The 23,809-nt window shown below is 38.0% G+C and overlaps 1 protein-coding gene across 1 annotated transcript in view; it reads left to right on the top strand.

Annotated features, from left to right (window-relative positions):
• The window catches only part of ARHGEF33 (Rho guanine nucleotide exchange factor 33), a 57,332-nt gene that overhangs the window by 5,795 nt on the left and 27,728 nt on the right, over window positions 1-23,809 (top strand). Inside the window, exons 2-9 of the mRNA XM_072645894.1 lie at window positions 1,160-1,303; window positions 4,818-4,982; window positions 5,193-5,314; window positions 7,442-7,584; window positions 10,394-10,453; window positions 15,534-15,758; window positions 19,280-19,409; window positions 22,226-22,358. Coding sequence (XP_072501995.1) covers window positions 1,160-1,303; window positions 4,818-4,982; window positions 5,193-5,314; window positions 7,442-7,584; window positions 10,394-10,453; window positions 15,534-15,758; window positions 19,280-19,409; window positions 22,226-22,358 — 1,122 coding nt within the window. The remainder of the gene's footprint in view (window positions 1-1,159; window positions 1,304-4,817; window positions 4,983-5,192; window positions 5,315-7,441; window positions 7,585-10,393; window positions 10,454-15,533; window positions 15,759-19,279; window positions 19,410-22,225; window positions 22,359-23,809) is intronic.

Here is a 23,809-nt window from a genome sequence, read left to right as displayed (position 1 = left end):
AAGGTGCCAATCAATGTAGAGCTCACTGGCTCTCAGTGGCTCTCTACTATCTTTTTGCTTTTAATGTGTGTGAATTTAATCAAGTAGTGTCTTGCTACGAGCCCCTCAGCCTCAAATCAGTTATAGAAAGGTTCTTAACCTTTTTTGTTTCAAGGAACCCATCTTGTAAAAGCTTACACACCCCCTTCTCAGAATAATGATTTTTAAACTGTTGAAGGAAGTGATACATTTTTGTTATAGGCCAGTGAAAATTAAGATAGAATATATTTCCGATCCAAGTTCATAGCCTTCTGAAATCTACAAACAGACATTTTGGGGGTCAGTGGACTTCAGAGTAAGAGCCCCTGAGCTAAAATGTATTCCTGAGAAAAAGAATTAAAGGACTGGTTCATTTAGGGGGCAAGAAATGGGGCATGGAGAAAAGGAATCTGGGAAACAATCTTGGCTGTTTCAGCCCTTCAATCCTTCCAACACACACATGCACACACATAGAGACACACACACACATACACATACACACACACATCTTAAAAACCAAACCAGTGAATCCTTGGTTAGGGTAATGAGATTCTGACAAGGAGAAAGTGATCTTTGCTTTATGGTTCTGCTTTTGAATATAAATCAATGACCTAGATAGAGGGTGGATTGCTGGGGTCATCTCCAGGTAAAAATGCCTGACAATTTGCCTAGTGTCCCATGTGGTAAGTGGCACCATTTGGGGAGAAGTAAACTCCTATCCTCTGGAAATACTGCCTAGGGCCCTGGCTTCATGGGAATTTGCCTAGCCTTCTTTGTTTTTTATGGTCACCCAACCCTGTTCACAGGTGGGTTTGCAAGATACCCTGGGACACTGTCCTCATCCCCTGAGTTTGTCTCATCTCAGTTTCCTGACAAAGGAGGGAAGACTTCTTGATAGAAGGGAAGGGAAAATAGGAATTAAAAACCAAATGAGAGCATATGAAATTTAATTTGAGGTGTGAGGATCCTTGGTGCAAAAAAAGTTTGGAAACCACTGACCTAAATCCACCTTAAGAGTTGAGGAGCTAAAAGAGTAAAGCAAACAGAGAAATAGGAACAGCTAAAAACCCTAACTAGAGCCCAGACACATTTCCCCATTTTTTTTTTTTTTGAGCCTAAGATGCCCTCTATGGTGCCCTAGGCTACGAAGTACATGTCTTCCCCGAACTTGCCTCCAGTGGGAGCCCGGCTCCAGCGGCAGGACGGAGGGATCATTACCTCTCTAGAACAGCTCCATGAAAAAATCAACGAGATGAGAGACGTGTTCAACTCGCTGGAGAACAAGGTAGACACCCATTTCTAATATGTGGGGTGGGCCGTGGGCTGGCCATTCAGAGAGGCAGAGAGGCAGCAGAGAAGAAACAGTAAGAGCACAGTTACAGTGTGTGCAAGAATAGAAGGGAGAGACTGAGAAAATGAAATAATACATGAAAAGTGCTTTGCAAATCTAAAAGCCCTACATACAGGCTGCCATTATCTTCATTATTATTATTGCTAATAATAATAATAAACCAGCAGGAGCTAAAATATCTTAAGAACATGAGGGCTCTAAAGAAATTGTCTCAGCGATTCAGTCGTGAAGGTGAATTTTTCATCCCGATATCTGGTATTAATAAAGAATCTTGTTGAGAAGTAGGGCCCCCAGGAGAACTGGTACCTAATGGATGTATTTCCCAGAAACTCAAGCTATTTATTGACATATAAGACAAAATTTTTAAAGAAACAAGATAAAAAAGGACCCATTATTAGTAACCAATTCAGAATGGAGTGTGCCCGTACTAGGGTAGCTAACATGAAATACTCTTTAGATAATCATTCAGTTGGAGACCTGGTGTGTGGAAAAAGCCCTGCATTCCAGGCAGACATGCTCCAAAGTTGCCATTGGCTTGGGGTGGTAGTGGGGTGGGGGGAAGTAGAGGGCCACATAAGAACATTTTTGACAGTGAAACCGATTTCAGTCAGACAGTGGTTCTACAATATTTTTTGGGCCAAGGATCCATTTGAGCTCCTGAGTAAACTTTAAGAATTTTTCAATTAGACATATAAGCATATTTATTTTGTCTTTAATGCTATATAGTAACTGTCCTGTTCTGTTTTGCTTTTGGCCTCATCAATGATTAAGCCTATGTAATAAAAAATACTGAACCAGAAACACTTGATTTGATTTTTGGTCCTTATCAGATTGTCTTGTATGACCAATTTACCATGCAGAAATTCACCACTAACATGGATGAGTCAACTAAAACACAGTTGATTTTGTCCACATACACACACACATAAACACATGTATGTATATATGGTCACTGTTTCTTGGTCCCCATTATTTCCCTTGTCCTTCATGCCCTACATATATGACAGGCCCTCCCCTCAGAATAACTTCTTTGGTTTCAGTTTCTTATCCTGTCCTAGCATTATTTTCAGGTTCTCACTGTCCTTTCATGAATCCCAGTGCACAAAGTCCTGGAATAGTGTTAGGAAACATTGCTGTGGGAGTTAATAATGGCTGACATTTATATAGCACCTTAAGGTTTACAACATACTTCACATATTTTATCTCATTTGATCCTCACAACAATATTGGAGGTATCAGTGTAAATATTATTATCCCTCTTTTCATAGATGAGGAAACAGAGATTTCAAGAGTCTAGGTCCGAGTTCCATGGTGAGTAAGCAGAGAGCTAGGATTTGGACACTAATTCCCCAGATCTTTGGGTACAACGTCCAATGTTCTTTCCACTTCACCATGAAGTCATCCTACAGCAGGAAATGCCATTCTAACTTGGGACCATTCATTTCACTTGTTTGGACTGTTCTTATTTCTCAAGTGTTTGGAAATACAGTGAATTCTCTTAAAGCTAAATGAACCCTTGCCCATATTCTCTTACAACAAATGAAATATTTGGCATATTTTGTATAAAAAAAGTTAGAAAATAGGTTAGGTCTCCTAAAATGTTCTTTTTAGAATGGGCATCCCTGCTGAAAATGCTCTTCTGTTCCATTGGCAAATTTCTTTCAAAGTGTATATGTAATGAATAAAACTGAACTTTAAAGCGCCCCATTCCTTTAGATTTGGTTTTTCCCTTTGATTTACTGCTGAATTTACCATTCAAACTTGGAGACAAATGGCTATTGCCACAGAACACCACATTCTTCCACAAAAGTTTGTAGAAGATGATCATCACCCTTTACTGCCATAACACTTTGCTTCCAAAGGTATTTTCATTTCCTTTGCTTTTTAAAAAGCGAAGTAAATTTAAAATGAGTGATTCTCAATTGTTCTTATCCAGTCAGCTAGAAATGGGCTATTCCCATCCAGTGATTTAGCTTGGGGTATCCCTCCCACCCTGCTCCTTTTATACATAGGATCATAGCATTAGAGCTGGAAGGCACTTCAGAGGTCATCTAGCCCAGCTCCCGCATTCGACAGGTGAGGAATAGAGCCAGAGAGGGGATTAGAACCACATTTGTTCCCCTGGCTCTACATCAAACACTCTTTCCACTGCATCATGAATGATAATATCAGAGGACATTCATAGTACTTTTCCCTTGTAAGAAAAACCTCAAGAACAGCCAGCTACTTAATTTTTCAAGGGTTTATTAAAATTTTTATGAACTTAGTAAATATCAACATTTCAACATATATGAACATTTTCATATACAAAGAAGAGCAGAAAAAACTTTACTTCCCTCCTGCACGCTAACCAGTAGCATATCAAATTCCTTCTCTGCACATTTCACATAAAAATGTATCAGGCACTCTTCCTCCAGTGAAATTTTTCTGTGAACTTTTAAAAAAATATACATAATTGGCCATTAAAAGACTTTAGGGTTTAGGAGGAAGCTGACTTGTGAGCTACGACATGCACACTAGGGAGCCAAGTCAATGAAGCCAAAATTACCTGTGGCCATCCAAACTTTAGTAAATAAAGAGCAGCTAAGATCTAGTGGACTTTTCATTTTTAGAAAGAACACAGTATACTAGGAATTGATAGTAAGGATTCATATTTATTATAGCCCTTACAGTACCATGAATGCATCAATAGGACCAGAAGGATATGTTGTATATACAATATATATGATACACTTTTTCTCCTTATAACAAGTTAGCCAAATAATTCATCAGTTCAGGTTATCAGGGATTTTCCTGCTTCTTAGATGGATATCTATCACCATGGATATCTATCACTATGGCTTTTTAGACTACTTACATCTGCTTTTGATTTTCAATATTCTCAAGTTTTAAAATGAGGAGATACATACTTGAGACATAGCAAAGAAGGTAGGTCTGACCATCATTTCTCCTTTTTTTTTTAAAGGGTATGTCCCATGCTGTGATATTTCAATCTCATGTGCCTGTGACATTAACATGATCTAAAAAGAGAAACAAATCAGTGCCAAGATGGATAGTTCTGGCATGCTATGCTTAATTCAGGAACTAAGGGGAACCCTCCCTCCTCCCTTCAGTATATAAGTGTATAGATAATTTCTAATAGCCTCCAGATCTTTTAAGTCTTTTGGGACTTTATGATAGAACTTGGTCAAAAAGGGTAATAACTAAGGTGTCCTTGCTTTCAATTTGCATATGGTAAAAATACAAATGAAGTAGAAAACTACTCTATTTGTAAAAAGGGTACTCTTTTTTGGGAATCATTCTTCTTTCTCTCTATCCAAAACAATTTTCCTTTAGTTTACTGTTTTAATGATTTATAGACTACCAGGAATCCCAGACTTGCTTATTTGCCTTGTTGAAGAAGGAACATTCGGGAGCTGTATTTATATGTAATTTCTTAATGATTTAGTTGCAGGCATTGGCCTCTGAGCTCAAAACTGGTTTCACAGAAGCAATGCAAGAGCTCTCAAGAATTCAACATGGAGAATATGCTTTGGAAGAGAAAGTTACGAGCTGCAGATGCTCGATGGAGGAAAGGGTGTCAGAGATGAAGAATTCATTGAATTATTTCAAGGTAGACATGGCTTTTAACTTTCTCTGTTGGGCTATTTTTTGGTCTTGGTAATGCAGGTAGAGCATTTACCTTTCCCAGTGGTCTTCTAGATCAGGTGCTGGTCACCTTTGTGGTTCTGACACCAGGGGCCATGATAGGTCACTCTTCCTGGAGTTAGGATGCACTTTTACTCAATGTACCATTTTAAGTTTATGCTGACTCTTCTTTTAGGAAGAACTTAGCAATGCCATGTCAATGATTCAAGCCATTACCACCAAACAGGAAGAAATGCAACAGAAAATTGAGCAGCTTCAGCAGGAAAAGAGAAGAGAGTCTCGAAAAGTGAAAACCAAGTAAGTGCCTTGCAGGGAAAGGTGCCAAGTGCCAAGGTCAGATCTCCAAAGCACTGGCTATTTTAGTCTAATCTAACAAACATTTTAAAATGCTTTCTACATCAAAGATACTTTTTTTCTGCACTGGGCATCAACCCCTTCAATTCTGAGATCAGAAAAGTGAGTCCCAAAGAGGTTAAGTGATGTATCTAAGGTCATAGGTAGAGGCATGATAAAAAAAGGAATGGAGGATTTCTACCTGTCAAACATCCACTGTCTTTCTGTCACAGCAAAGCAGCTAATGCTTTCTTAATTTGTCTTAATGATAATTTTATTCTTCAAAAAATGAAGGAACCACAATGGGGAACTTAGATTATGAATCCGATTCTTACTAATGGAGAAAAATTGTTCACTGGAATGGAAATGATGGAAACTATGAGAGAGGTGTATACTGCCCTCTATTTCCCACTTTGTCTTGGAATTTGTGATAGAGGAGAGGCATAGTCTGACATTCACAACAGAGTTTGGGAGAATAGATGTCTAAGGAATCAGACAAAGGATAGGTAGGTCCCTGTAGTCTAAATTCCAACGGGAAGCCATACCAGAAAGAAAGGGAAAACTCTCAATTAAATTCTGAATATACAAATTATTTTGAAGAGGAAGAAAAGGAGAAATTGTCTAAAAAAACCAACATGGATATACAGAAACTCGTTGACCGTAGCAGATTTGGAAAAGAAGTGCACAAAACATGGAAACAAGGTCAGGTCATGGAGGATGAATACAGAAGCAGGATTTTCCATGGACATGTACACCTATAAGGATGGTGCAAGAGAGAGAAAGCGCAGGGTGAGTTTAAGCTAATTAGGAAAATTAAGGGCAATAAAACATTTTTAAAAGCAACATTAGGAAATAAAAGAAGATGAAAGACGAAGAGAACGGCTTCTTGGGATGGAGGAAGCTCAGATAACAGACGGCTTGCAGAAGGCAGAATCTGAATTTTGGTTTTGTTTTCTTTGCCAGTGAGAATGATCTTTTGACATCTAATAGGAAGTTGAAACCTAAGATAAGATGGGAAGATAGTAAGCCAGCCTCCAAAATGAGTATGTGGGTTGGGATACTGCTTCCAATCCATATCACTACTACTAAAAGAGGGAAGGAAACATGCATTTATTAAGCACTTCCTATGTACCAGGCACTGGGCCAAGTGCTTTACAAATATTATCTTATTTGATCCTCACAACAACCCTGTGAGGTAAGTGCTATTACTGTCTCTATTTTACATTTGAGGAAACTGAGACCATTAAACGTTGTGACTTGCCCAAGATCACACAGCTAGTAAGTATCTACTGACGAGGTCTATATAGGAAAGATCTCATACTCTATTAGATTCAGGTGACTGCAATAGGATATTTTTAAAAGTTCATAGTCAATATTTCTTTCAAATCACTTTTTTTGTTGAAAATTGCAATGTACAGAGCAAACTTTTGTTTATAATTGGTATTAGACCTTTCAGAAGTATGGTTAGTTGAATTTTTTTTGTCCCTACCATTTTTTAGGACTGCTATATATTGCTTCAGAAAACTTCCTCTCTTATGAGGTGAAAGCTACAAATATGAGTTGATTTTTTTTCACTCCCCAAAGGGCTAGGTTTTGTTAGATATTTTGAATACTTTCACCTTTAGTATAAGTATAGGGAATATAATGGAGGCCTGGCCAATCAGAGCCCCTTACTCAGAGTATGAAATATCTGTTCTATCTAATGCCAGCCCATGTGGAATAATCTGTGGAGTCTGCAGCGAAGCATGAATCACATACTTCTAAGTATCTGGAGAAGAGGTTGTAGATAACAACTTTTGCAACTCATCTGCATATTCTACGAGCTGTTTTACGTCTTGCTGCTGAGCTATAGGAAAAACAGGACAAAGATGGTTTTAAGCAAACAGTCTCCATTATAAGCATTTCCCCTTGATATTGGGAGTAACAGAAAGGAAAACCAATGCTGTAACTAAGAGTTGATCTTGAAAAACGGGAGCACTTTTCTTATACAATCTTTTTATTTTATAGGGGCAGAGGGAAATAGTCTCTCACTTGCCAGCCCCCAAAGATGTTAACATTGGTACTGGTTTCATTACTGTTTTCTTTATTTAGAAAAACTCAAAAGGAAGAGCATGTGTCACCAGCTGGAGCTGCACCTACCCAAGGTAGTCCTTTCCGCTCAATCAATATCCCTGAACCTGTTTTGACAAGTGAAGATTTTACAAATATTTTGCCAACTCAGGCCTATGAGAAAGGTACAGTTTGCAATCAGACTGAGTTCTCTGAGTGGTTTTGGGCTTTTTTTGCACATAGATTTTTGATGATTGGGAGAAATGGCCAAATTCTCTCCATCTCTGGAGAGCACATTGTGGAAATTTTCCCTTCATGTCACTGAAATGGAGAAAAGTGTTGGGGAAATCCAAGAGCTTATGACACCTTCCCCAATTTAAGCTTCTTTACCTCTTGGAAAACAAAATTATGACTTGAATATTTCTGAATTAGCAAGAACACAAATATGAAAAAGTCATATCTGACCAAAAGAACAGGCTAAGATTTCTTAGATGGGTTCAGCTAACTAAAAAACTTTGATAAATCCACACATCTTTACAAGTAGGGAAGTGTGACAAAAGAGAAATTTGTCTGAAAAAGATGAGGGATTAGAGGGCTGTAAGTGTGATATGGCTGCCAAGAAAATGAATATGATCTGCTTTAAGAGATAGGCAACTTCCAGGATGAGGTAGCTGATAGACCTGCTAGACTTTGGTCGAATCAATCTACATCTGCAGTGCTGCTGTAGCTGAGTTCTTGTTCAGTCATGTCTGACCCTTTGTGACCCCATTTGGGGTTTTCTTGGCAAAGATACTAGAGTGATTTGCCATTTCCTTCTCCAACTCATTTTCAAGGAGGAAACTGAGACAAACAGAGTTAAGTGACTTGCTGAGGGACACACGGCTAGTAAGTGTGGGAGGTCAGATTTGAACCCAGAAGGATGAGTCTTCCTGACTCCAGGACTGGCACTCTATCCACTCCACCACCTTGCTGCATTTGGAGTATTGAATTCAATTCCATGCACCATTTTTAGGAAGGACATTGATAAAGCAGGGAGTACTTAGAGGAGGATAACCCAGAAAAGTGCAGCGCCTCAAATTCATATGACACATGAAGATCCCTAAAAGGAACTGAGGAAATTTAGCCAGGAGAAGAGAAGTCTTAGAACTTAGAAGGCAGGAGAACATGACACTTTCTTTAAGTAAATGAAGAGTTCTTCCGTGGAAATAACATAAGGTGTATTCTGCTTGGCCTCAGTTGGCAGAACAAGGCAAAATGAATGGAAGTTGTAGAGACGTATTTTGACTTTATGTAAAGAAAAAAGAATAATCCATGCTATCTAAAAGCAAAGTTGGTTGCTTTAGGAGGTGGTGAATTTACCCTCTCTGAAAATCTTTAAAAAGTTTTTTTGGGGGGAGAAATTCATGTAAATGACCTTAGAGATCCCTTTCAAATCAAATATTCTATGGACTCATCGTAAGCAAATATATCTAGAACTGTCATGACTGCTCCCATTGGTTCAATTGTGGAATTCAGATATAATAAGCTAACATTGCTGAAGAGGTAGGCATTAGAATATAGTCTTGACCTTTACCGTAGCACTAGGGAAGAAAAAAGCAAAACCCTTGTAAGAGAAGTTCAAAGTTTTAGTCTTGTGAATAGGGGTTAACTCAGCCAAATAAATCAGTTAATTAGTCAATTATCAATTAAACAGATTTTTCTGTTGTTCTGTTGTTGTAATGTTAAATGTTAATGTTAAAATTTAATTTAATTTAAAAAATGAATTAAAAATTAATTTTAAAAATCCTTTTGACCAAATTTTTCCTTTTTATTCTGGTTATATTGGTTTTGTATGGATACTATCACCGAAAGACTAAAGTTAATACATTTTTTTCAGCTGGACTGTAGACTGTTCATAAGATTAGAACTGTGACTCCTTTTTTCCCTGCCTGTCTGATTCAAGTAGAGTGCCATGTGTGCAGTTGTTGGTAGATAAGTGTTTATTTAAGACATCAGCATTTGAAGGGCTTGGAATTTTTTTGGTACAGGTACTCCCATGAATAATGCAAATTGCAGCTCCTCTATAACTTAGTAGGTGCTTTGAGTTGCTTTGGATGAAAAATTCATGATATTCTGGTCATTCTGGTGATCAGCCTCTTTAAATTGAGGTAGTCTGGTCCTCAGACAATAGACATATTCATTCATCCTTGGGCACAGACTCCAAGCTTTTCCATCTTGTTGTAGGACCTGCCAAAACTTATATTTCACTAGCACAGCCTTCAGGGGCTCTGGATCACTTTTATACTACAATGAGGCATCAGGGTAGGACTGTAGTTGAGATATATTGAGTAAACTAAAGAAAAATTTAGCCAATCATTGATTCGACTGTTTTTTTTCCACTGTATTAATCACTTCTATAAGTGGCATATAGATTTAGTCTAGGATTTATTCAACCCATCCAGACAAAATCAATATATCCAAGACTCACATGAAAATCAGACATCAATTCTACTGAAAGTAGACTTTGTTTTATTAAAAAACCAAACCAAATCATGAAATATACCTCATCACTTTATCTTCTTTTAAATTTTATAGGAAATCTGAAAATTCTGAGTATCTTTAATGTAGATAAATGTTTGTGGTTTTTTCACCTAGTATTATGGGAAGCAGAAGAGGAGGATGGTCAGGGTGGGAAAAAGGAAAGGATGGATTTGACAAGTTGATACCAAGCTATCAAAATTTTTGTGAGTTGGTTACCATGTTTATGGGGCAGCTAGATGGTGCAGTGGATAGAGTGAATAGAGAGCCCAACCTGAAGTCAGGAAGTCCAATCTTCCTGACTTCAGGTCTGGTGCTCTGGATAGTTGTTGATTAGACTGAAATTTAAGGTCCCAGAGCAAAAATTTTAGAAAGGGCCTCCATTACTCAATAGCAATTGAAAAATTTTCCCTTCATACTCATGGTTTCTCAAGAGAACGAAAAGTCTTTTTTCTCTTTCTTTGGTTTTCTTTACAGTCCCAGAGTCCAGACCAGTTCACCCAGGAGACAGTAATGTGAAAGGGATAATGAGTCCTGGTGAGCATAAAACTTTAAATTTTAAAAAATCAATATCTTCTCTTCTTACATTACCTTGTTTCCCAAATATACTCCCTTTCCTTCTTTTGCATAGATAGCTGTCCACTGTAGCAAAGAAAAAGAGAGGAAAAAATAGTTCAGCAAAGCAGAACAATACACCCACTAAGTCAGATAACTCATGCAGTGTTGTTCAGCAGAATCCCCTAAAAGGTCCCAGACCAAGACCCACTTGGTCATTGTTTGGGCCCTAATGGCTTAGAGTATAAATATCAATTGCTTCTCTTTTGGTCAGAAACCCTGAGGGTCTTTCCCTCCCAAATTGATTGATTTTTTTTTTTTTGACTTAGTAAAGAGGTCATTCTCAGCCTAATTTCTTACCTAGCATTAATCACTGAATGGATGTTGCCTCAGTCCTATTGAGAACTGTTAAAGACTTTAACTTAAAAGGCCAAGGTCTTCCACTGCATCTAGGGCCATCTCCAGCATCCTGATCTTTATCTCACCACTGGATCCAGTTGGCTCATGAGGAGAAAGTGAGGCTGGTGACTTTGCACAGTCCTTCCTCACTTAAATCCAATTCATTTGCATGCCATGGCACCATCTCCCTGATGTCATAGTCCTATTAGACAATGAGGGACAAATAACAGCAACCTCTCCAGAGAAGGGATAGAGGTACATTTTTTATTTAATTGAACTTAAACATAATTATTAAAATAACTATAATAATAGCAACATGTAATCAGTAGCAAAGACTGCGTCGGTATAGGACAGATTCTTAGTTTAATCCTGATGAAGGAATGGTAAGGAAGCACTTAGGGTAAAGCCTCTTTCTGGTTTATCATCCATTAAGTCAAGTCAAGTCAACATGCATTTATTAAGTACTTACTATATATCAGGCATTAAGTCAAGCCCAGTTAGCATGAATTTATTAAGTGCTTACTATTTGTTAGGCACTGTGCTAAGCTCTGAGAACACAGATAAAAGCAGAAATAAAGACAGTCTTTGCCTTTAAAGAGCTTACATTATTGTGAAAGATGGCCCACAGGCAAACAGAATGTGAAAAGGAGGTTCAGGGAAATGATCTATGTCAGAGCATAACACAGAAACTCTGCAGAATCAGGAATGGAGCTGAAGAAGAATGAAGAATGACTGGCCTGGGTTCTTTCCTTAGAACAGAGGTTCTGGGAGCAACCACTAAGAGGAAAGGAGTGGACATCCAGTGTGAGACAGTCAGTTTTCATTGGGCCTAATATATATTTCAGTAGAATATCAGAATTGACAATCTATAGTTAGCTGAACGTGCTACCCTCCCTTCTAGGTATATTTTCACTTTATAGGAGGAAACCAACCCAAAGGAATGACTGATGGAATTCCAGACACTATAGTATCTAGGTCAGGGAGTTAATCTGAGAGGTAGGAATCTTCCCATGGTTCTTCCCTATCCTCACCGGCCTCCCCCCCCCGCCCAATACTCTGCCTGTACATAAGGCTGGCTATGATTACGGATTTTAAATCTTTAAATGATTACACTGCCTTGTCTGATGCCTTCCTTTTTTTTTTTTCATTTCTGTCTTTGAGTTTAGGACAGTGCCTGGCAAAGAGATGCTTAACAAATGCTTATTGTTTGAATCACTCTCGTTGTGATAATCCAATTTCAGGCTCTCATTATTTATTATTTTTTTTAAAGAAAAACATTTTTTATTCTAGATTGAACACCAATAAAGTGCATTTCATATATATGGAAGAACACAAAAAAAGTTTTTTTATGAAACTTTGAACCTCGATTTCCTGCCACTTGCTTTTAAACAAAAAGTACATGATAAATTCTACCCATTCTTTTTAAAATTGTCCTACTTCTACGTCCTTCTGAAATCCTTCTGTTCTCGTCTGTGTATTAAAAATATTGCAATGGTCCTCTTTTTTTGGGTGATAATTGACAAGCCCTCCTTATAGTCCTCACCTTCCCTCCCCATTAAAAAATCAAGAAAAAAAGGAAAAAAAATTTCACAAATACATTTAATTAAGCAAAACAAATCCACAGTGTTCATTTTCAAAAATATGTTTCTATGCTTTGTGTCCATCACTTCTATGTCAGAAGATGGGTAACGTACTTAATCAGAGGTCCTTGGGAGACATAGATGGACATTGCATTGATCATGACACAACGTTCTCCTGGTCCTCCTACCCATCTTTCTCCTTTGCTGGCTCATCATCCATATCCTGCTTCTCAATTGTAGGTGTTCCTCAAGACTCTTCCCTTGGATCTTTTATCTTTTCTCTCTTCTCTTTTTATCTTTTATCTATCTACATGATCCCTCTTGTTTATCTCCTCGGATCTCATGGATTTAATTCTATGCAGATGACTCAGAATTATATAAATCCAGGCCCAGTCTCTCCCCTGAGTTTTTGTCTTACATCACCAGTTGCCTATTGGACTTTTTTCAAACTGGACATCTTGGAAATATCTCAAATTTAACAAGTTCAAATGAAGATCATTATCTTGTCCTCATGACCAACCCTTCTTCCAAACTTCTCTGTCCACAATACCTATCCCATCTGAATGTTCTCTCTACTCCATAGGCACCCCCTTTGTTTAGGCTGTCATCGTTTCTCACCTAGATTACTTATAACTGGATTGTTATGTCTCCCAACCCTAAATCTTTTCCCACTCTCCTCCATCATCCACATTGCCACCAAAGTGATTTTCCTTAAATGCAGAATTGAACATGCTGCTCCCTTATTCAAGAAAAACCAAAGACTGCCCTATTCTTCCAGGATAAATTAGGAGTAACTCTGTTTAGCTTTTAAAGGCCTTCACTATTTGGCACCTATCTATCTTTCCAATCTCATGACACACTACTCCCTTTCCAGATCTCTATGATCTCAGCCAGACTGGCTTCTTTCTGTCCCTCATGCAGGACATTCCTTCTCCCATCTTCTTATCTTACCTGGAATGTACTTCTCATCTCTACCTTATAGAATACCTTTCTTCCTTCAAGATGCAGTTTAAGCATTACTTTCCACGTAAAGCCTTATGATCTCTCCAAGTGCTCGTATGCTCTCTTTCTATTTATGTCACAATTAACTACCTTGCATTTATTTTTATTTATTCTCTTTATATTTGTCTATCTATCTATCTATCTATCTATCTATCTATCTATCTATCTATCTATCTATCTATCTATATCTATCATCTATCTGTCTGTCTCTGTCTGTCTTTCCTATTAAAATGTAAATACTTTGAGAACAAGGATTATTTTGTTCTTTGTATTTATGTCTCTAGTGCTTAGCATAGTGTCTGACCCATAATTCCTTGTTGATTGAAAATACAGTCCATTTTCCATTAACTCCTTCCCTTCTCCAACGCTCAGACCCCATTCTTTCCTTCCCTGCAGTCTCCCATAAAGACGTGGGCCTTCTTCTTGCCAAGACAAACCACTCTGCATGTGCTCTCAATCCAACACCCTCTCTTCTTTTCTAGAAGATGGCCCTCCAGTCATCCCATCCTATTTCTTTATTCTTCAGTCTCTTATATTTTATTGCTGTCTTCTCTTTTTCCTACAAATGTCCAAGTTTTTCCCATCTTCAAAAAACTCTCCCATCCCTTCAAACTATAACCCTATATTTCTTCTCCCTTTCACAGACTCCTAGAAAAAGCTGTTTATACACGTGGCCTTCACTTTCTTTCCTCCCATGCCTCAACCCTTTGACATCTGGCTTCTCACACCGTCGCACAATTGAAACTGCTCTCTTCAAAGTTATAGCTGACTTCTTACTTCCTCAAGCAGACTGCCTTTTCTCAATCTTCGCCCTTCACTATCTACTGTATTTGATACTTTTGACCATCCTCTCCCGCACTACTCTTTCCTCTTTGGGCTTTTTGTGGAGTTGTACTCTCTCCTTCTCTCTCTCTCTCTCTCTCTCTCTCTCTCTCTCTCTCTCTCTCTCTCTCTCTTTCTCTCTCTCTCTCTCTCTCTCTCCCTCCCTCTTCCTCCCTCCCTCCCTCTCTCTGTCTCTCAGTTCTCCTCCTGTCTATCTGACAGCTTCTTTCCAGTCTCCTTTGCTAGATCCCCACCATATCTCATATTCTGTGTGTTTACCCCAAGGTTTTTTGTCTCTATACTCACTCATCCGCTGACCCAATATGCTCCCGTAGATTTAATTATCAGCTCTGTGAAGACGATTCTCAGCTTTGTATATTCAATCTAGTTTTTCTCCTGAGCTTCAATCCCACATCTTAAATGACCTACTGGACATTTTGAAATGGGTTTCCCATAGGCATCTCAAACTCAACATACCTAAAGCAATGCTTAGACTATTGCAATAATCTCCTAATTGGTCTCCCTGCCTCAAATCTCTCCTCACTCCAATCCACGTTCTGTGCAGCTGCCAGAGTGATTTTCCTAATGCATGTTATTCTTCTACCTAATTAACTCCAGAATCTTCCTATTATCTCTAAGAACAAACATGGGCTCCTCTGTTTTGGTGTTTAAAGCCCTTCAAAACATAACCTCAGCCTCCCTTTCCAGTCTTGCTACCTTTCCCATTCCCTATGGTCCAGTCAATTTTGGCTTCATACTAAATATGGCACCATTGTATTAAACAGGGAACTTTGTCTTTTCTCTTATGCCTTTACACTGACTGTTTCCATGCCTAGAAGCATCTCATTCTCACCTCTGCTTTATAGAGTTTCTAGTCTCCCCTGAGGATCAACCAGATATCACCTCCTAATGAGCTCTTTCCTGACTCCCATTCAGCTCCTATCCTTCCAAATCACTTTATATCTCTCTTGTATACAGGGTCTTAACTTAGGCTTTGGGAATATAAACAGACCTGTCTATACATGCACATGTTATCTTTCCAATAGAATTGAGTTCCTTGAGCACAGGAAAATTTGTGTCTAGAATATAGTACCTAACACATAACAGACATTGAATAAAAGTTTGTTGATTAATTGATACAATATGAAAGATCTGATGCTTAAATGGAATATTTTGTAATATCCAAGTATGTCCTAAGGGGATTGGAACAGAAATTCCCTTTAAAAAGGTCAAGTCTTGATGCATCTTCTGTTTTCTAGGAGTGAATGCAGCAGCTCCTGAGGCAGAAGAGAACCTCAAGTCCTGCTTATCTGCTGATGTTCAGACCAAGGGTCCCCTGACCTCCGGGCTGTGGAGACAGCCCAAGGACAGTAAGGAATGGAGTGAGGAGTATGGATCCAAGGATCACCCAGATAAACCGAAGGAAGCACCCCAAGGCAGGCACAGCTCCTTAGAGAATGTGTTATGTGAAACATCTTTATCTGGTAAGTCTCATGTAATGCTGGATGAAAAACATCTTAAAAGGCAGTCTATACCCTGGCCACAATTCTAGAAAAAGTCCAGACTTCTTGGACCCTGATCCTCAGGAGAACTGACCAAACCTGTCTGGCTTCTATTATTTGATACTGAATAGGATCCTCTTGGACTTTTAGCATATGGATGAGAGTGCTTGATCATACTGGTTCCCCCTCAAGCCTTGAGTGAGGTTTGCATTGCCCTCTTAAACATTCAGACCATATTATTAAGCAACATTTACTGAGTTCCTACTATATTCAAGACATTGCATTGGAGTCTAAAAACTTCTTTACTGAAAATAAATAAATGATGAACAATCGTACCTTGCTTGCATCTTCCAATTTGTGTTAATCGAGTGATTGATCACAAACTCCTACCCAGTCATTCCTATCAATAATGAATTTATACCTATACTCTCATGCTTTGCCTGCCTAACTAGCACTATGGATTCTGATTATAGCAATTCTTACAGTATCCGTCTGAATTTCCTTTGGACTTGCCTCCACCCATTTGCTAAGCCAATCCTTTCTAAGCTGTTGCAGTCAGTTGTTAGCCTTTTTCACCAGCTTCTCTTGTCTTGATGGATTAGTGTGATTTACGTACTTCTTCAGCATTTGGACAGTCCATGGTTTCATCAGCAAGGTCATTCCTTCCACTGATGCAAAGTGTAACCATTTTGTGATTTTGTAGATGGTTCTTGAGTGGCTACAGCTGAAAAAACTAATCACAAAACATGTATAATCAGTCTCCTCAGTTTCTTCATCTATAAAACGAAGGGATTAGACTAGATGACTTCTAAGGTTCTTTCCAACTTTAAATATATTAACCTATGATTCTGCGACCTAGACCAAAATCTTTTTGTTTTGGGAGAACTAGACAATTCCATCCTCTGCAGACATAGAACTCAAGGTCACCTTCCCAAAATGGTGAAACATCTGCCTAGAACTTTAATGGAAGATGATGTAGTTTAATCTTAGCCTTTTTGATCTGGGACCATGTTTTCTTTCATGCTTCCTTATTCTTCATGCTGGTAGAACTGCTGATAGGGGCAGCTAGGTGGTGCAGTGAATAGAGTACCAGTGCAGGAGTCAGGAGGACCTGAGTTCAAATCTCAACTCAGAAACTTGACACTCACTGACAGTGTGAACTTGGGCAAGTTACTTAACCCCAGTTGCCTCATCCTGGGTCATCTCCAGTCATCCTGATGAATATCTGGTCACTGGATTCAGATGGCTCTGGAGGAGAAGTGAGGCTGGTGACCTGCACAGCCCTCCCTCACTCAAAACAAAGTCAAGTGCAAGTCGTGTCATCATCTTTGATGGCATGGTCTTCTATGGCAATGGAGGACAAACACATACACACACATAACACCGCTGATGGGTCCCTTCCTTACACACTATTAATAGACTTGATTAGTTGAAATGTACCTCAGAAATCATCCGCCCCCACCCCCCAGTTTTACAAATGAAGGAATAGAATACAGAGGAGAGTGCCTTGCTCATGGTTACGTGACTAATGAGTGGCAGAAGTAGAATGTGCATCACATGGATTCTGTTATATTACTCATGACTAGTTAAAAGTATTATACTGCTCCAGAATAAGAGAAGTAATGCCTTCCTAAAAAAAGAGTGGAGAAAAGATAATAGTATTAACTTATCTCTGAATTTACAAAAGACTCAGAGAAATATAGAGAAGCTTATGAAAACTGAATAGGTATACTTTAATGAAAGTTTATGTTGTCTTGTTAAGAGGAAATGCCAAAGAAGAAAAACAGAGCATCATGCTCTTTGGTATAAAAATTCTCTGGGGTAGCAGATAAGCTGAAGAATATAAGCTTTAGGAAAGAAACTTACTAGGAGAGTAAAATATTCTATAGAAAAGAAGAGGGAGAAATAAGAAAGTAATAAATATTTTAGTTCATAAGAAACAGGAATGCAATGAACATAAAGTTTATGAGTTTTGTTTGATGGAAAAAAGTTTGAATATGTTTTTATGTAAATATCTTTCATTTAAAAACATAAAATTTTCATTTTTAACATTGAAATTATTCACAATTATCTATCTTGGATGATTTGATTATTCATTTAACTATTTGGATATTTCTATTAGATTGTGAAAGCCTTTTAAAAATTGCTTTGTCTTTTATTACAAGCTTAACTGAAATGAACAAATATGAACATTTCAATATACAAAGAACAGGAAAAAAGGATTGTATGTGAAACTGTGAACTTCTGTTAGGAACAGTTTTTTAAAAGTATACACTGAATTGAACACTGTAGTGACATAATTGCCTTGTCTGTTTTCCTTTCTGAACTTCCTTTGTTCTTTCCTGTATATTTTAAAATATTTTATTGATGTTTATTCTTTCTCCTCTTTTTTCATCATTATAACTACCCACCAACTTCCTTTCTTCCCAGCCCATGGAAATTTTTCCTTGTAATAAATATAATCAAGAAAAACAAATTACTCCGTTGGCAATGACCGAAAATGTGTACCTCATTTCACATATCCAGTTCATCACTTCTCGGCCAAGGGGTGGATTATGTTTCTTCATTGTGGTTTCCCCCTCAAGTCCTAACAGAGTATCTTCTACACAGCAGAAACTCCTTAAATATTAGTTTTTGCTAAATTACTCTAAAATATTAAGAAAAAGTTTGCAAATATTAGTATTGCAATATTGCAAATAAATGGTATTGCAATACTATTGCTTTATAGATGACTGAGTAAATAAGTCTGTTTAAGCTTCAAGGGATGATTTATTGGCCTAAAACAAAACTTCAACTTCTCTTTCATGGTTTCACACATTACAAACAGGGATACAACTCATTTAATTAAAGTAAGTATTTAATAAGTGTTGGTTGAATTTTTGATTGGCAGTCACAGTATGAATAAGAATCCATAGATGTTCTAAGCTTCTCAATTAGCCACAGATTTTAGGTGTTATAGTCACTTCTATAACAGTTTCTAGTAAGCAGTAAAATTGGCTTCATTTCTCATCATCTTTTCCTTCCCATTTTTCTTGTAGAGAAACTGAAGAGAAGACACATAATTCATATATAGACAGTAGGAAGGTATATCACTTTAAAGGTATATCAACTGAACAAAATGTCTTAAACACAACCTGAAATTGTCTGCAATAGAACCACAGAATTAAAGACTGTTAAACCTAGAAGAGATCAAAGACTTCAATCCTATTCCTTCATTTTATAGATAAGGAAACCAAAAACCCCTAAGAGGTTGAGTGACTTGCCACAGATCACATGACTGATTAGTGGAAAATCTAGACCAGACTAAGGTACTTGATATGAAAATGAATAGTTTTATGGTACCATGATAATAAAAAAAGAATTAGATTGATGGATACTTAATGCAAACTTGGTTGAATTCTTCTGTCAATGAGGCAGTTTTTTACCAATAGATTAACCCCTAAATATCAAGTTACAATATTCTGATTTTTTTCCAATTGTATTATTTGGGTTCATTTTTAAAGCCAAAAGACAAACTGTAGCGCTGGAGCTGCTTGAATCTGAACGAAAATATGTCATCAATATATCCCTGGTCCTGAAGATCAAAGCAACGTTCCAGGGATCTGATGGGAAGAGGAGTACCAAGGAGAGAAGGTACCTTGTTGACTTTGTTTTTCAAGCGGTCTAACAGTTAACTTGCCCATATAATTATCTCTCTACATTATAGAATTCTAGAGCAGTGGATAATGGCAGTATAACTTCCTCTTCCCCATAGGCTGCCTCAAAACCAACCTTCAGTGATATTTTGGGTCTTCTTCAGCCTTGGCCTGTATTGTGAACGTGAAAGGAATCCCATCCATTGATTCCCAGTTGGCTGGGGATCATGTTGTTTTTTATCTTGCAAATTACATGTCTATTGCAAGGGCTAGATTATTTTTTCCTCTTGGGATGTGGAGTGGCACTAGATGGCTATCGGGTACCACATGATTGTTTGCAGGTAGTAGGAAGGGACTTCCTGGACCAGTGATTTCATTTGTATAAGGAACACTGGATATGAAAATTCTCTCCAATGCTGCTGCTTACAAAAGGCTGTTAAAAAACTCTGGTCTCAAATGTTTCTTATTGTACATTCCAGCGGCAGCATAGCAGTGGGAAATATGCATGTTTGGAGTGGGAGGGTACATGTGCTTAGTCAGGGATGAAGGCAAGTGAACCTGGTAGAATCAGGCATCTGCTGCCATAACACAAACTATGGAAATATATAACTCTTTGCTTGGCCCATGAATAGGAAATAGAGCTTTGTGGAAGTCTTGAAAATGCCATACTTTCATTTTTATCTCTGCCCAGTAGCCAGCACAATGTCTTACACTTAGCAGGGCATAATAAACATTTGTTGAGCTAAATAAATTAATATAGACTGAAAGCTATGGCCTCAGATACAAACAGATGTCTTCTAATAACTGGATAGCAAGATAAACATGTAGTCAGGGTCAGCTAAAAGCTGACAAAAGGTCCTGTAACAGCTTCCCACCTTACCTCCATGTTTAATTCAAAAGAGGTGATAGGCCAGAAAGCACCACTAGGTGTCCCATGTTTAAACTCCTTCTGTTACAGAGCCTGGATAATAATCTCACCTGCTGCACCGTGAGGTTTATTATTTTTTTAATGACTGGAGGAGATATTCATGTTAATGAGATTACAGAGCTCATGAAGATAGCCACTAGTGTAGACTGGAAGCTATTCCTAAGTCTTGGACTGTCAAGTGCCAGGATTTGAAATTTGAACCATAATTGGTGATCATTTTTTTTATAGTTCACCCATGCCTCTATTTAGGCAGACTACATTTTAGGAGACTACGTTTCCAGGGGAACACTGTCAGATCTAGCCTTTGGTAAAGTACTTCACATACATTATCTCTTTTTTTTGATCATGCCTTTCAGGTAGTCCCATAATTTTTAAATTGTCTCTCCTGGATCCATTTTCCAGGTCAGTTGTTTTTCCAATGAGATATTTCACATTATTTTCTATTTTTTTATTCTTTTGGTTTTGTTTTGTAATTTCATGGTTTCTCATAAAGTCATTAGCCTCCATCTGCTCCACTCTCATTTTTAAAGAACTATTTTCTTCAGTGGGCTTTTGAACCTCCTTTTCCATTTGGCTAATTCTACTTTTTAAAGCCTTCTTCTCCTCATTGGCTTTTTGGACCTCTTTTTCCCAATTGAGTTAGACTATTTTTAAAGGTGTTATTTTCTTCAGCATTTTTTTGGGTCTCCTTTAGCAAGCTGTTGACTCTCTTTTCAAGCTCTTCCATGGCCTGAGACCATATTTATTTTGGAGGTACTGGATGCAGAAGCCTTGACTTTCTCTGACGGTATGCATTGTTCTTCCTCATGCTGAAAGGATGGAAGGAAATACCTGTTCACCAAAAAAGTAACCTTCTATGGTCTTATTTTTTCTCCTGTTTTGGGCATTTTCCCTTACAGTTACTTGAATTTTGAATCCTTTGTCAAGAGGAGAGTCCTAGTGCTCCTCCTCACCCCAGGATCATGCTCAGGGCTGAGGTTCAGATTCACTGCTCAATTCCCCCAGGGGCTTTAGGCAGAGTGCTTCACAAATGGATGCTGCAGCTGCCACCACCACTGCTGCCACTGCCTCTACCACCACTGCGGCCTGGGGCCAATGCTGGGGAGGGAGGGGAACCCTGCTCACCTCTTCCCAGTTGGGAAAGCCCTCTCACTGACCTTTGAAGCTTTCTTTGGTGTTTGTGGGTTGAAGGATCGGCAAACCACGGCTTCTGCCAGGGATTCTGCCCAGAGGCCTGTTCTGGTCCTGTTTCTCCTGGTGCTGCACAGCCGGAACTGGGCTTCACTCTACTGTCATCCCATGGATAGACCTTTCCTGTCAGCCTTCCAGGTTATCTTTGCCTGGAAATCTCTTTCACTCTGTTGTTCTGTGGCTTCTGCTGCTCTAGAATTTGTTGAGAGTCATTTTTTACAAGTATTTTATGGGCTGTGGGGGAAGAGCTAGAGTATGTGCATCTTCCTACTCTGCCACCTTCCACATACCTTATCTCATTTGAACCTCACAACAGCCATATAAGGAAGGAATTACAGGTATTTCCCTACTGTACAGATGAGAAAATCATGACAAAGCGACTTGCTTGTGGTGAAGCAGCTAATAATTATCAAAGACAGGAGCTGACCCTCCAATTCCAGGATTCTATCCACTTTCATTTCACCTAAAGAGATGAGAAATTCTAAATACTTATGAAAGGTTGCATGCGTTAAGACCAAATAATATTTATTCAGTAATCTCTTTATGAAGGAGTCTTCCTACAGCTTCATAAGTCCATCTGTGATGACTTGGGATTCTTTAAGAATCAGGGATAGTCCATACTTCTTAGATTTCTATTGATTCTTTCCTTTTCAGTGCTTAGTTTGTATAATCATGTCTGTCTATTCTGTTTCTAGTCTTTTCCCAGGTTCCTTGAGGTACCTTGTCCAGCAACATCTGGATTTACTTCATGCACTGCAAGAAAGGGTCCTGAAATGGCCACGACAAGGAGTCCTGGGGGATTTATTCCTTAAATTGACAAATGATGAAGTAAGTTTGGTTATTGACCCTCACCATGACTGAACTGGAATATTTGGATCACTACCTTTTATTAATTTCTTTCACTTAGGCAATAGATAATTTGAATCATAGAATCATAGTGGTATGTAGGACCCCTAGAAACCCCCCAGTCCAACCATCTCATTTAACAGATGAGGAAATAGAAGTGACTATCATAAAAGTTTTACAATGAGCTAGTAATAGAGTAGGGATGGGGACTCAGGTTTCCTGGCTGCTAGTCTAGTATTATTTCTATTTTATTACTCTGCCACCATTTAATATGTATTCTTAATTTTATGTCCCAGAGATCTTTAAAAATAGGTTGAAAGGCCATCCTGTTTGGTGGCTTCTGAGCCACTGAGAGGCATGAGACAAAATAAGATGACTTTCTGACATTCTTTTGATAGTCCACAGTTAAGCAGTAAACTGATTTCAATTATTTACAAAATTCTAATATGTATTCTTAAAGGGATGGTTCATCAATATCTAGAAAAGGAAGCAATAATCACAGAAAATTAGCTTCATCAAGAACCAGTAACATAAGATTAGCTATTTTTTCTTTTGTGCTAAATATATTTTACCTAGAATTTAGCAAAATTGTTCACAAAATCTCATGCTATTTTTGTAGGTGAGGTGGAGAATATAGACTAGGTAATTGCATAGTTATGTGAATTCAGAACTGGTTGAATGGGCAGACTTAAACACTAGCCATTAATGGTTTGGTCTCAATGTGGAAAGCTGTCTCCGATAGAGTACAGTAGGGGTCTAAGATTGATTATTATTCACCATTTTATCAATAACTTGGAAAAAAGGCATAGGTAGATCTTAGATGACAGAGTTAGGATCCAAAAACATCTTGACAGGCTAAAGTATTAGGCTGAAACCTATGAGATAAAATTTAAAAGGAATAAATGTAAATTCTTGTGCTTGAGTTCAAATAAATCATCTTTGCAAGTGTAAGATACGAGAAAGTTGTCCAGACAGCAGCACTAGGGATTTTAAAAATCTAGAGGCATTAGTTGTCTAAAAAAGTAGTGCCAAACATAGAAATGGGGGCCAGGAAACCATAGATAAGGATCCCTACGAGCTACACACTGCCTTAGAAAACCATATAGCATTATTGCACGAGTATAACCCATATCAAATTGCTTACTGTCTGAGCAAAGGGAAAGAAGAGAGGGAGAGAATTTGGAACTCAAATTCTTAAAAAAACAAATGTTAAAAATTGTTTTTACATGCAATTAGGAGAAAAAATAAAATATTGTTAAAAAAGAAAACCATATAAATTATTACCTATGTTTTATTTAGTTTTAAATTATTTTGTAAAGTATTTCCCAATTATATTTTTATCTGGTTTAGGCTGTACTCAAAAGTGTTGTGGGTTGCTGTTTGACATCTCCAGTCTACAAGCTCAATATGATTCAGCAGTACGAGATATTTAT

Source organism: Notamacropus eugenii, chromosome 1, assembly GCF_028372415.1.
Source record: "Notamacropus eugenii isolate mMacEug1 chromosome 1, mMacEug1.pri_v2, whole genome shotgun sequence".
Taxonomy (NCBI): Eukaryota; Metazoa; Chordata; class Mammalia; order Diprotodontia; family Macropodidae; genus Notamacropus; species Notamacropus eugenii.
This window is presented reverse-complemented; position numbering and strand designations above follow the sequence as displayed.